A 12,479-nucleotide genomic window follows, 5' to 3' on the forward strand; every position below is an offset into this window, starting at 1 on the left:
GGTTCCTGGAAGCCCTTCTTCCTCCGGGCTACACTCCCAGACCTATTTTATATTTTTGAAACAGGGTCTCTTACGCCAGCATGGCTGGCTTCGAACCTGCGCGATCCTCCTGTCTCCGCCTCCCAAGCGCGGGGATTACAAGCGTGCGCCACCACGCCCGGCTTTTTTTATCATTTGGAAATGGTCTCTCACTAGGTTGATGAGAATCTCACTACTTGCTGAGGCTATCTTTGAACCTGTAGTCCTCCTGTATCAGTCTCCCAAATACAGGGATTGCAGACATGCACCATCACATTTGGTACCTGCCAGATGTTTTTTTTTTTTTAATTGCGGTACTGAGAATTGAACCCAGGGGCATTCTACCTCCAAACTACATCCTCAGCTGTGTGTGTGTGTGTGTGTTTGTGGTACTGGGGTTCCTGGAAGAAGCCCTTTTACCTCCGAGCTACACTCCCAGACATATTTTATATTTTTATTTGGAAACAGGGTCTCCTAAGCCAGCGCTGCTGGCTTTGAACCTGCGCAATCCTCCTGTCTCCGCCTCCCAAGCATGGGGATTACAAACGTACACCACCACGTCCAGCATTTTTTTTTTTTTGATAAAGGGTCTCACTAAGTTGCTGAGAGCCTCACTAAATAGCTGAGGCTGGCTGCGAACCTGTGATCCTCCTGTCTCAGCCTCCCAAGTATAGGGATGACAAGCGTGCGCCTCCATGTTTTCTAGAGGGGCAGGGCTGGCGGTTTTCAGACGCACGCTCGGGTGGTGCTAGCTGTGGTACTGGGCGTAGCTTCCTATGGGCCAATTTGCTCTCTATCCTCTTTTTATACTTCATTTGGAAACAGGGTCTCACGGCGTCGCTGAGCGCCTCCATCACTAAGCAGTTGAGGCTGGCTCCTCCTGTGCGATCCTCCTGTCTCAGCCTCCCAAGCGTGGGGAGTACAAGCGTGCGCCACCATGCCTGGCTAATGAAAAATAAAATTTTAACAAAGAAGTGCAAAACTTGTACAATGAAAACTATAAAACAATATTGAAAAATTAAAGACCTAAATACATAGCCATTATCAGGTTTATGGAGACTTAATCTATTAGGATGACACTATTCCAAATTGATCCACAGAATTCATTTAATCCTTATAAAATCCAAAATGCTTCTTCTGAAGAAGCATAGTGATCCTCAGATCCATGTGGAATACGTGTGTATTTCCTAGGGATTCAGAATAGCTAAAACAGTGTTCAAAAAGAACGGAACATTTGGAGGGTTCACACTGCACAGTTCCCATCCTGAAGAACCTGCGGTAGTGAAGACATGTGGCATTAAGGACAGACGTACAGACCAACGGAATAAAATAAGAGTCCAGAAACGCACTCGTTACGTCTGCGGCCAGCCTCCTCTCTAGCAAGGTATCAGCATCATTCAACAGCAGACACTAGTCTATGAAGAAAAGGGCTGAGATGACTGAATACTCGCTTGCAAAAGAATGACACCACATCAAAAATTAACCCAAATATGTAAATGTACCTATGTAAATGCCAGAACTAAAATGGCAAAACCCTGAAACACAGGCGTAAATCTTCATGGCCGTGGAAAGGCACCACAATGAAAGAACAGATTAGAATTCACCAGAATTAAAATGTTTGCAGGCCAGGCGCGGTGGCACAGGTGTGTAATCCCAGCATTTGGGAGGCTCGCGGTTCGCGGACAGCCTTAGCTACTTAGTGAGGCCCTCTGCGACTCAGACCCAGTTTCAAAATAAAGTATAAAAAATAGGGCAGGGGTGTAGCTTGGAGGTTTAAATGCCCCTGGGTTCCATCCCCAGACCCGCAAAAATAAATAAATAAATAAAACAAACTGTTTGCTCCGCAAAGATCCCTACATTAAGATGATGAACAGACAAGCTACAGACTGAGGAAAAAGAGGAAAAAATAGCTGCAATCCACAGATCCAGCAAAGAACTAGTATCTAGAAGAGAAAACTCTCAAAACTCAGTAGTAAAAATACAGGCTAATTAGAAAACAAGCAAGTGACAAGAGACATGGCAGTAAAGAGGATGACGTGTTAATTTGGTACAATTGGGATCTGCTCTGGAGACTTGAGTTTCAGTTTATCAGTTACAGATTTAATTTCCTTCATACTATACTGTTCTTCAAGTGATCTGTGGAGGGCCTCACTAACTAGCTAAGGCTGGCCTTGAACCCGCATCCTTCTGTCTCAGCCTCCTGAATGCTGGGATTACAAGTGTGCGCCGCCACGCCCTCTCCCTCTCCTCTCTCCTCTTTCCTCTTTTTTCTCTCTCCTGTCCTCTCTCTCCTCTTTTCCTTCCTTTCCTCTTCCCTCTCCTCTCTCTTCCCTCTCCTCTCCCTTCTCTCTCCTCTTTCTTCTCTCTCCCCTCCCCTCCTTTCTTCCTCTCCTCTCTCTCCTCTCTCCTCTCCCCTCTCCCCGCTCTCCTCTCTCTCTCCAGAAAGAGCCCGGATGCAGCTCTCAGCAGAGCGCCCTTGCGTCCGGCCCTGAATGCCATTCCTGGCTGAGGCCTTGACTTGTTGCCACCCAGCGGAAGTCGCCGCGCGTCTTCATTGCCATTAGCATCCTCGCGAGCCTTGTCTCCTGGGCCTGGATAAGCCCTTTTTTCACATTACATTCAGATGAGTTGAGTCTGTGCGTTCCTACCTCAGGCCTGTCTCAAGCCAGTCGTGCCTCTTTTATTATTTCATTTGCTCAGTAACTGTTTAAGTTCATTTGAGCCAGAGTGAACGGTGGCCCTTGCTTGGTAGATTTCATATAAACGCCAGCCATTTGACCTTGCCTATATTTCCAGGCGACCCCTCCCGCAATTTGGTGAGGTCATGTTTTGGTAAAAGGAGGGGCTCGGCCGTCCATTCCCCCCGGGCACCGTCGCACGTCCGCTTGTTGTAGCTCCAGTGCGCCAGCCTGCCGAGCGTCCAGTCTTCAGTGCACCTAGCAGAGGCTGCGCTGAGGAGCGGGCCCTGGCGTGGTATGGTAGTGCACATAGTTACTGCATATTGTAAGCTATACCATTGTCTTGTGTCAGTGCTCTGTAAATAACATCTGTGAGGTTGAATATTCAAGAATACAAGTTTTATTGACAATATCATGATTTCTAATTGAACATTTTTTTATTTCAGAATGACAAGAAGAGTAGTCCCCAGAAAGAAGTTAAGTATGAACCCTTTTCATTTGCTGATGGTAAGTGAAATTTTCATTTCAATTATGTGTGTGGTGTTTGTATTTGTTTTAAGGTTATTAAGTATGCTTTTTAAAAAAGTGAGGTTTATTGAAGAATACTTATTATAATTATTACATATGTGCATGCATTGCATATATTCAGGGTTTTTGGTTTGACTTTTTTTCTCTTTTGGTCTTTTCTCTGTCTTTTTTGGGACTGGGGATTGGACCCAGGTGTTGCGCTTGCAGGGTAAGCGCTTTGCCACTGAGCTCCATCCCAGCCCTAAATTGCATATATTCTTGAATATCATTTTATGGATTTCAGGAAAAATCACTCTTTTTTGTGTACGTTTGTGTGTGGTATATTTCTTAAAACATCATTTATGAAATTTTAATTCTGGACACTTAACATTTTACTGGATTCTAATAAAGTAGCACTTCTCTTTTTGGTACTAGGGATTGAACTCTGGCATTCTACCTCTGAGCTACACCCCCAGCCCTTTTTTGTTTTGTTTTGAAACAAAGCCTTGCTAGTTTGTTGAGAGTCTCACTGTTGCTGAGGCTGTCCTCAAACTTCTGTCCTCCTGTCTCAGCCTCCCAAGTACTGGGATTACAGGCGTGCACCACCATTCCCGGCTGAAGTAGCCCTTCTCTAATCTGAAGTTGTATTCCTCTCTTACCTTGCTTGAGGACCCTGTTTATTCACTGCTTAATACAAATGGGTTCCCATCTCTTTAGATATTGGCTCCAATAACTGTGGGTACTATGACCTCCAAGCAGTGCTCACACACCAGGGCCGGTCGAGTTCCTCCGGTCACTACGTATCGTGGGTGAAAAGGAAACCAGGTGAGAGCTGAAGCCTTCGCCCGAGCTGGGTGCGCAGTGACCGGGTGCACCGCGGCACCGCGGGCGTCCGTGTCTTAGAACTACGGGCTCTGGAGCGTTTGCTTCTGAGTTTTATATCCTAATCTGTCCAACCTTAGCAATTAAGGCTGGAAAACTAACTTAAAATGAACAGGAATAAGCTCATATCATATTAGTATATATAATCCCCCCCCCCTTCCCCGGTATTAAACCTCCAAGCGGCACCCCTAGCTTGATTTTCTTATTTGGAAATAGGGTCTTCACTAGGTTGCTGAGAGCCTCTCTTAGTTGAGGCTGGCTTCGATACCTGTGTTCCTCCTGTCTCTGCCTCCAAAGTACTGGGATCAGAAGTGTGTGTCACTGTGCCTGGCTTAAGGAACATTTTAAAGACAACATTTTCCCAAATAAAAAATTAGTGAGAAGTGGTACTGATTGACATTTTTTTTTTTTTTTGGTGATACTGGGGATGGAACCCAGGGGCATTCTACCTCCAAGCTACACCACCAGCCCTATTTTGTATTCTTTATTTTAAACATGGTCTCACTGACTTGCAAGGGCCTAAGTAGCTGAGGCTGTCCTCGAACTGTGATCCTCCTCTCTCAGCCTCCTAAATGCTGGGATTACAAGTGTGTGCCACCACTCCCGGCTTCTGAATTACGTTTATGAGCCCGTCTTTCTGGCTTAATAGAAGACAGCTGGGCTCAGGTTTTGTGTAGTCAGTCTGTTGTACTGCCATGTTGCATGTGGCTCTGGGACACTCCAGAGTGCACTTGAGGGAGAGAGGGTAGAAAGGCAGATCCCGCTCAGCGGCGCACTGAGCCCCCGACGGAGCCTGCGCCTGCCGCGGGCCCTGGGCCTCCCTCCTGGAGCCGTGCGGGTGGGGGCGGGCTGCTGCGCTGCGTTGCTCAGCACTTGTTTTGCAGTGCTATCTCAGAAGAATTGGGTGTAATACTCTTTTATTTCCTTGTTATTTAGATGAATGGATTAAATTTGACGATGATAAGGTCAGCATCGTGACGCCAGAAGACATCCTGCGGCTCTCTGGGGGTGGAGACTGGCATATTGCTTATGTTCTGCTCTATGGGCCTCGCAGAGCTGAAATGATGGAAGAGGAAAGTGAACAGTAATCCTGAGCTCGGCTTTATGCCTAGGTGTGGAGTAACTGTTATTTGTTGATCACTTCTGTAATCCAGAGCTTTAGAGGATAAGACATTAGGTGGTTTGACCTGTTTCCCCTCGTGGAGCAAGAGGGCAGAAGCAGACCACTTGTGCACCCACTTAAAAATTATAGCAAAGAAAATTACCTTTGGATTGTGCTGCCCTGTGTAAAGGTAGCTGGAAGACATTCTTTAAAAGCTTATTTCTCGCGTTAACTTTAAGAAAGTCTAAGTTTGAAATGCCTTCACACCGTTACCTTCTTGCTCATCTCCCTCCTGCCTTTCAGCCCAGAGCTCAGCAGTGTCCTTGCACCGTCACCACCGTTTGTTCTTGCATGGTTCGTACTGCCACTCAGTAGCTGCCCGTCCTTGGCCTTCCTAACATTTTCCAGAAAGTGGAGGAGGAAGCGTTGCTCGTGTGTAACTCAGTGCTGCTGTCCGTCCCCAGGGAGCGCGGGTGCAATCAAGTGTGTGTCCAGCCTGACTGCTGCTGGCTTTCATGACTTTAAAATAAATTGTGATCAGTAATAGTACAGTTGATTATACATTTATTATTGTCTCTCTCTCTGATGTACTCTGGTTTGTACATATAACTTTACGATGGTTTTGTAGTAATCAACCTTTGAGAAATGTTGACAAGCTCTGGTTGCTTATTTTTAGAAGATGAGGATATTTAATAAAAAAAAGAGGGATTAACAGCTTTTGACCTCAAGTCTTTTGTCTTCTGAGTGTTGGAGCTTGGCTGAAGATTCAGATGTGTCTAACACTCTAATTTCTGCAGGTGGTTAATATTACTGTGCTGTTAAAGCATCCACTCAGAATACCTGCCTCCGCTGCCTGTGTTCCACTTAGAAAGAAACGCAGTAAATGGGTGGTGTTGGATGCCAAGCGCTTCGATGTCACCAGACTCTTCCCTTGGTGCACTTGGTGTTGGCTTCTGCTCTCAATTGTCATGACCACCTCAGAATTGATCACGATGGTAGAAAACACCAAGAGAATGGGGTTTGATCAGCTAATTACATTTTAACATTCTAATTAAGTTACTCGCCTTTGTTTCAGGAGCCTTGGTGGACAGCCAAGGAGAGAATGGTGGGTGCTGTTAGCGCACTTGTCTGATTTTGAGTCAGGTATTTGTATAGTTGGGGTGATCATGACATCTCTGCTGTTGAAAGGCGCTGTAGAACCACAGTACCGCTATAATGGCCGTTTTACTCAGATCTTAGCAGTGTGATAAGACCCAGCACGTAGGGGACGCAGCAGGCATTTCAGGGTGTTCCTCCCTAGACTCGTGGCTGTCGGCAGTCAACACGTACCTTGGGGGTGAGACCCTGAAGTTGCAGTGATTGCTTTGTGTGATGCTGGCTTTGTGGTCTCTTCTCGTCTCGTGGTTGGACAGTTGGTCAGTTTGGAGTTAGAGTTGAGTTGCGCCTCTGTGGGACGCTAACGCTAGCAGATGAAGCAAGGTAGGTTTAAACGAAGTACGTTAAAGCCCTGTGTAGGGTGCTAGGAGTTTAAAATTGTCACCCTAAAAAGCCTGACTTCGTTTTTTATCTAAAAAGCATTAATCCAAAGATATTCTTAAAGTAGAAATTGGATTTATACGTTTTAAATTAATAAGGCTATCTTAGAATTCAACCTTGCATGTAGTCTTTTGAGAAGGGAATGTATGCACAATATATACACACGCACATACGTAGATTCCCGAATGTGCCTTAATTGTGAGCCACTCAGGCCGTTCAGCGTCAGAGCCGCGGCAGGCCACTGCTGGACCAGCTAAGGGACGTCCAGCAGCACACTGACAGCAGTCTGCGCTCAGTCTCCCTTCAGGGTCAAGTGCTGACCTGGTCGCAGGGCCCTGGACGGGTGCTGATGCGGGAACAGAGGTAGATGGCACTGTCTCCAGCTGCCACTGCAGAGGGCTTCGCTGTTGGAGGGTGCTTCTACAGACATCGCGTTTGAAATTCACAGTAATACTTGGGTCAGACTCGAAAGGCCAGAGGATTTTTGTAAGGCCGAGTGAGGAGTTGGGAGCTGGCAAACATTTTCTGAGAGGTAAGGCAGTAGGTGTTTGAGGCTTTGCAGACATAGCTGTCTACTGCACCTCCTTTGTTGAGTGTGACGGGCTGGACCCCAGCTGCGAGCAGACCACGCTTTGCCGAGCGGCCATGAGGCTTCAGAAAGCATTGTTTGGGATTTCCGAATAGCTAAGTGTTCTAACTACTCCTAGCACGCAGGAGGCAGTGCTAACTAACTCAACAGTGCTCTCACTTCCTCAGCTCACCTAACAGTGCAGCGTGGGACTGAGCTCTCCCAGCCCACACACCCCGTTCGCCCCGAGGCTTGAGCCAAGGTGTGTTCCGTTGATCTTGGAGCACAAGCAACTGTACAACAACTGTTATCAAAATGTTTATTGTTTACCAAAACCAGTGGACCTCTTATCAAATGCTGCTTGGTAACAAAATCTTATCACAGTTTTAATAAAAAAAAACAAAGAAAGAAGTTAACTATTTGTCTCATTGTCATTAGTTAGACTGTCTGCAAGGTCGCTTAATCCGGACTTGTTGAGCGCGCTGATGAGGTTGTCCGGCGTGGCGTGCGCGCCCTCTTGGTCTTGCCAGGCGACCAGGAGCTGCTTGGCCCTCATCTTCACGTCTTCACTGTCACACTCGATCTGCCTAATTTCTGAGTCTTTCATTTCCAAGTAGGGAGCCAGAATCTTCCACTGCTCACCCAGCTTATTTGCAAACACCTCTATTTGTTCCCCTGTTACAGGTTTATCTCTTCGAACATCAGGACCTAGAAAACAATATGAACGGTGTACAAAGTGCAGAGATGCCCTCTTACTTAACAACTGGAGCGTTAATGGCCACCGAGTTACTCATCACCTTTAGTAAGCTTTCCTTTGAAACCATTCTTTATGATCATGTGATCAAAGCTAAAACTGTTACTTCTAACTATGAAGACTCCGAAATGACTTGCTCCCCTCTAATTGCCAGTAATCAACAGAAGTAATTGCTTTAAAATGCAAGTTTCCTTCCTTCCCTTAGAAAATACCATCACTTCCAACACTGCACAAAATATAACTTTGTTTTGGTGCTGGGGATTCAGCCCAGCATTATACCTCCATCCCTTTTTATTTTGAAACAGTCTCATTAGACTGCTGAGGCTGGCCTTGAATCTGTGATCTCCCTGTATTGGAAATGACAGGCTTGGCCATCACGCCTAGCTAAATGTTAACGCTAAGCTCCGTTTTTAACTCAGCTACGTCAGACTCAGTGTTAGGATGAAACGGTAGAAGCTGAGGAGAGCACACTGGGTCACGTGCCGCTCAACCAAGAGCCCCAACCCCTCCCACTTTTGTAAAATGGCCAAGGGGATGCAACTCTTACTTTCATTTTCCTTTAGTAAAGCATCATTTTCTTCTTCATCTTCATCCTCGCCTGTTTTTATTTCTTCAGAAGGAGGCTAAAAGAGAATGCAGAACGTCAACTTCTGAAGTCAGGTCCCTGGAGGTGCTTCTGCTTGGTTGGTGGGGCGGGGACAGAGCACTGGGCCGCAGGGCGGGCGCGGCTGGAGTCAGCCAGGCCCGGGGCTGTTCTGACCTGCACGAGGAGCGGGGACCAGGGGACCAGGGCAGATGGGGAGCGAGAAGTCGGGAAACCGGTGTGCAAAACCTAGGGCACAGCTGAGAGGTGTAGAGGAAGATGGGGCGCCACTGTCATCGCCACCATGTGCAATAGTACACTAAGATGGTACAGGAAGAGCGGTAGGAAGACAGGGCATGCTCTGAGGAAGGGTAATGGGGAATTCATTTCTGAGTTACCGGTGGATAGTTTATCCAAAATATTGTGAACCTGGTTTATATTATGTGCTATACAGAAAATTATCACAATCTGCTCATGCATTTTCCTTTTTTTTTTTTTTTTTGCGGGTCTGAGGATGGAACCCAGAGGCATTTGACCTCCGAGCTATACTCCCTGTCCAATTTTTTTATTCTTTATTTTGAAACAGGGTCTCACTGAGTTGCAGAGGGCCTCACTAAGTAGCTGAGGCTGTCCGCGAACTGTGATCCTCCGGTCTCAGCCTCCCGAATGCTGGGATGACGAGCGTGCCCCCCACGCCCGGCCCTGCTCATACGTTTTCTACAAGTGTGTATACTCATGTATTTTTTCCTTCTAAATAAAACAGTGACTGGATCACCTTTTCATACAATAAATCCAGCTCTGATCAAATAGTGGGCAGTATTAAAGAAGAAGATGTCAACTAAGGGGAAAGGAAAACAACTTACCGGCAATTCCTTGGCTAGCTTTATTACCATGTTTTCGAGATACTCTGGCAAACTTTTAAACTGCTGGTTGGTTGGCTGGAAGAAGTGAGGGCTTCTCCGTGCCAACAGTCTCAGGGCTCTCCAGCCATAATTTGAATTGTTCACAGCTCTATGAAAAGAAATGTTAGTCGTTTAATACAGTCTGTTACTTCCACACTCCCCTCTACTCAGTACAATTCTGCCACTGAAGTTTTGTATCCTTAGGTAACTAAGTGCTCAAAGTATGTTCTCGTTCTAATCCCGTTCCTGAAGGACCTCAGTACCGTCACTGTACAGATACAGAAACAGTGACCGCAAGGGGCGGGCGCAGGTGCAGCTGACGCGGGAAGTTCACACACATTTTTAACTTCGACAAGGCAGCTACACGCTACAGTAGGACAGGAATGGATATCTAGTTATTTGGTCAGAAATTCATAATTGGTACTTGTGTTCAAGGAGACAGCATCTGTATTTACTTACAGATGTGAATTTAATTTACAAACTCAGCATCGAGTTTTATTTATTTTTTGGTACTGGGGATTGAACCCAGAGGCATTGTAACTCCGAGCTACACCCCCAGCCCTCTTTTATTTTTTATTTGGAAACAAGGTCTAACTAGGCTGATAAGTCTCATGTGATACTGCTAACCTAATTCTTAAGCCAGCCCTTGAGAACTACCACTTTAAGAATACATCTAGCCAGGGGAGGTGGTGCACATCTGGAATCCCAGTTCTTGGGAGGCTGAAACAGGAGGACTGAAGGCTCAGACCAGCCCCTAACTTAGCAAGGATTTACAAAGGGCTGGGGGAGGAGGGGTGTAGCTTGGGAGGTGGAATGCCCTGCTCAACCCCAGTAACCGTCCCCCCAGTACTTTGTCCTATGTAAAAGGATAAACTTTTCAGTCAAGTCCTTACTGAGCAGACAGATGGGAGTTGAGACGGTGCACCATGTGCACCCGACAGCAAAGTGGCTGTGGAGAAGACGACTGGACACCAGAACGAGACTCCTGGCCTGGCTATTCACCAGGTGAGAACTTTGGTGAAACGGCACTCCAGCACCTTGGTTTCCTTAATTACAAAATGGTCTATGGTAGGTACTTAGCGAGAACCGGACACAGTAATGTGCAATTCACGGCGCCACATTACTGATAAACACGGCGCAAGGCAATTCAGACAGTAAAAAGGATGAGAAGCGAGTGGCAGTGCTGGGCAGTGGAGGGAGGGCCACGGGGAGGCAGAGGCCTGGGCAGCCTCCGCAGGTGGGCGGAGTGTGCGAAGGTCCCTGGGAAAGGCCTCTGCGGTGGGGCAGACCCAGACCAGAGAGAGGAACAGGTGACAGCCCAGGAAGCGAAGGAAGGGGAGGCTGTCGCCAAGACTTTCTCTTTTGTGGTATCTGGGATTGAACCCAGGGGGACGCTACCTCTGAGCTACCCCCAGCCCTGTTTTATTCCTTATTTTGAAAGAAGGTCTTGCTAGGCCGGGCGTCATGGCGCACACTTGTAATCCCCGTGCTTGGGAGGCGGAGAGAGGTGGATCGTGCAGGTTCGAAGCCAGCTGTTTCCAAATTTTAAAAAAGTATAAAATTGGTCTGGGAGCGCAGCCTGGAGGTAGAAGGGCTTCCAGGAACCCCAGTACCCCCCCCCCCCACACACACACAAAGGAAAAAAAAAAAAAAAAAAAGAAGGTCTTGCTAAGATGCTGAGAGCCTCACTAAGCACCTGAGGCGGGCCAGGAACCTCTGGTCCTCCTGTCTCCTAAGTACTGGGATTAGAAGCGTGCGCCACCACACCTGGCTTGTCACTAAGATTTTAAGCATGAAACTGGACTTGTGCATTTATTTTAAAAGCGACTGAGCTGAGCAGTTAAGAGGTCACAGTAACGTAACACCACACGGCCACACTAGCCACGAATGGTGAACGCTACGTGCCCCGCATAGTTCAAAGTACTTAGCCAACAGAGAAAGGCGTTAGGGCCACTGACAGAGCTAACTGCTTACTGTAAGTAGTCGAGGAGACGGGAGCCCGCACTCTGAGACGAGCGCCTTCGCCCTGGAATCCAGACCTAAAGCCTATGGAAGCCTACGCGTGGCACCACCTGGACACTAGATGAAAGGGCTGAGACTAAAGTTCTAGGAGTTGGCAGTGGACGGAGAGCCGGCCAAGGGGACTGAGGTGGACGCCCTGACTGAGGGGACGCCGCCAGGCCAGCGAGCAGAGGGCGGCGACGCAGACAGGAGCAAGCGGGTTCGGGGCCCGACAGGAAAGACAGCTCGGTGCTGCGGGGTGGCAAGTCCTGTCCGCGGGCTGTGCCTGGGAGCAGCGGGAGACGGCTGGCGATGTGCGCGGTGTTGGGGGACTTTGCTCATTTTTTGGAACAAGCGTGATCTCGAGCCGTGCTTGAGAGTCAATGGAATAATCACAGGCTGGGCTCCATCCAGCACTGGGCGGGGCTAGCCCTCGTAAATGGTGTGCAGTACTGTGTGAGCCTGAGCCATGACCAAAAGGAAAAGTACTGCTCTACTGAATACTCGCTGAATAAGCTTCTAGTGCACATACAATTTCCTAAAAAAATTACAAGAAATTAAAATTGGCTGTTGAGAAACATTACTTACTTATATTCACTTTCAACCATGTTTTCAGGGTCTGCTTGTTCAATGGCTTCTTCAAAAAACTCCTCCAAAGTCGGCATGTACTCCCTGAGCAATGGAAAGGCACAGGGAAGGTCGCCCGTCAGTAACAGGTACAACAGCCGCAAGTGTCCAGGAGCACCTGCGTGCTGCTACGGTTAGGAGCTAAACTTAGCCACTCAGAGTTTTACTTTTTAGTTATTTACTTTTTTGTGGTACTGAGAATGGAACCCAGGGATATTCTACTTCCAAGCTACATCCCCAGCCCTATTTTTTATTCTTCTTCTTTTTTTTTTTTTTGGTGGTACTGGGGTTCCTGGAAGCCCTTCTACCTCTGGGCTACAC

General features: G+C 47.4%; 2 protein-coding genes across 3 annotated transcripts in view; one reads left to right on the forward strand and one right to left on the reverse strand.

The window, feature by feature from the left end:
- The window catches only part of USP14 (ubiquitin specific peptidase 14), a gene marked incomplete at both ends in the record, with an annotated part of 37,319 nt that extends 32,146 nt beyond the window's left edge, over positions 1 to 5,173 (forward strand). The window contains 3 exon segments of the mRNA XM_080714284.1: positions 3,143 to 3,203; positions 3,921 to 4,028; positions 5,022 to 5,173. Coding sequence (XP_080570410.1) covers positions 3,143 to 3,203; positions 3,921 to 4,028; positions 5,022 to 5,173 — 321 coding nt within the window.
- Positions 5,174 to 7,703: 2,530 nt separating this feature from the next.
- THOC1 (THO complex subunit 1) overlaps positions 7,704 to 12,479 on the reverse strand; it is a gene marked incomplete at both ends in the record, with an annotated part of 40,833 nt that continues 36,057 nt past the window's right edge. For both annotated transcript variants that reach the window (XM_080714539.1, XM_080714538.1), the window contains 4 exons: positions 7,704 to 7,999; positions 8,593 to 8,668; positions 9,492 to 9,639; positions 12,120 to 12,203. In XM_080714539.1, the coding sequence (XP_080570665.1) occupies positions 7,704 to 7,999; positions 8,593 to 8,668; positions 9,492 to 9,639; positions 12,120 to 12,203 (604 nt within the window). The remainder of the gene's footprint in view (positions 8,000 to 8,592; positions 8,669 to 9,491; positions 9,640 to 12,119; positions 12,204 to 12,479) is intronic.

Source organism: Muscardinus avellanarius, assembly GCF_963383645.1.
Source record: "Muscardinus avellanarius genome assembly, chromosome: 17".
Lineage (NCBI taxonomy): Eukaryota > Metazoa > Chordata > Mammalia > Rodentia > Gliridae > Muscardinus > Muscardinus avellanarius.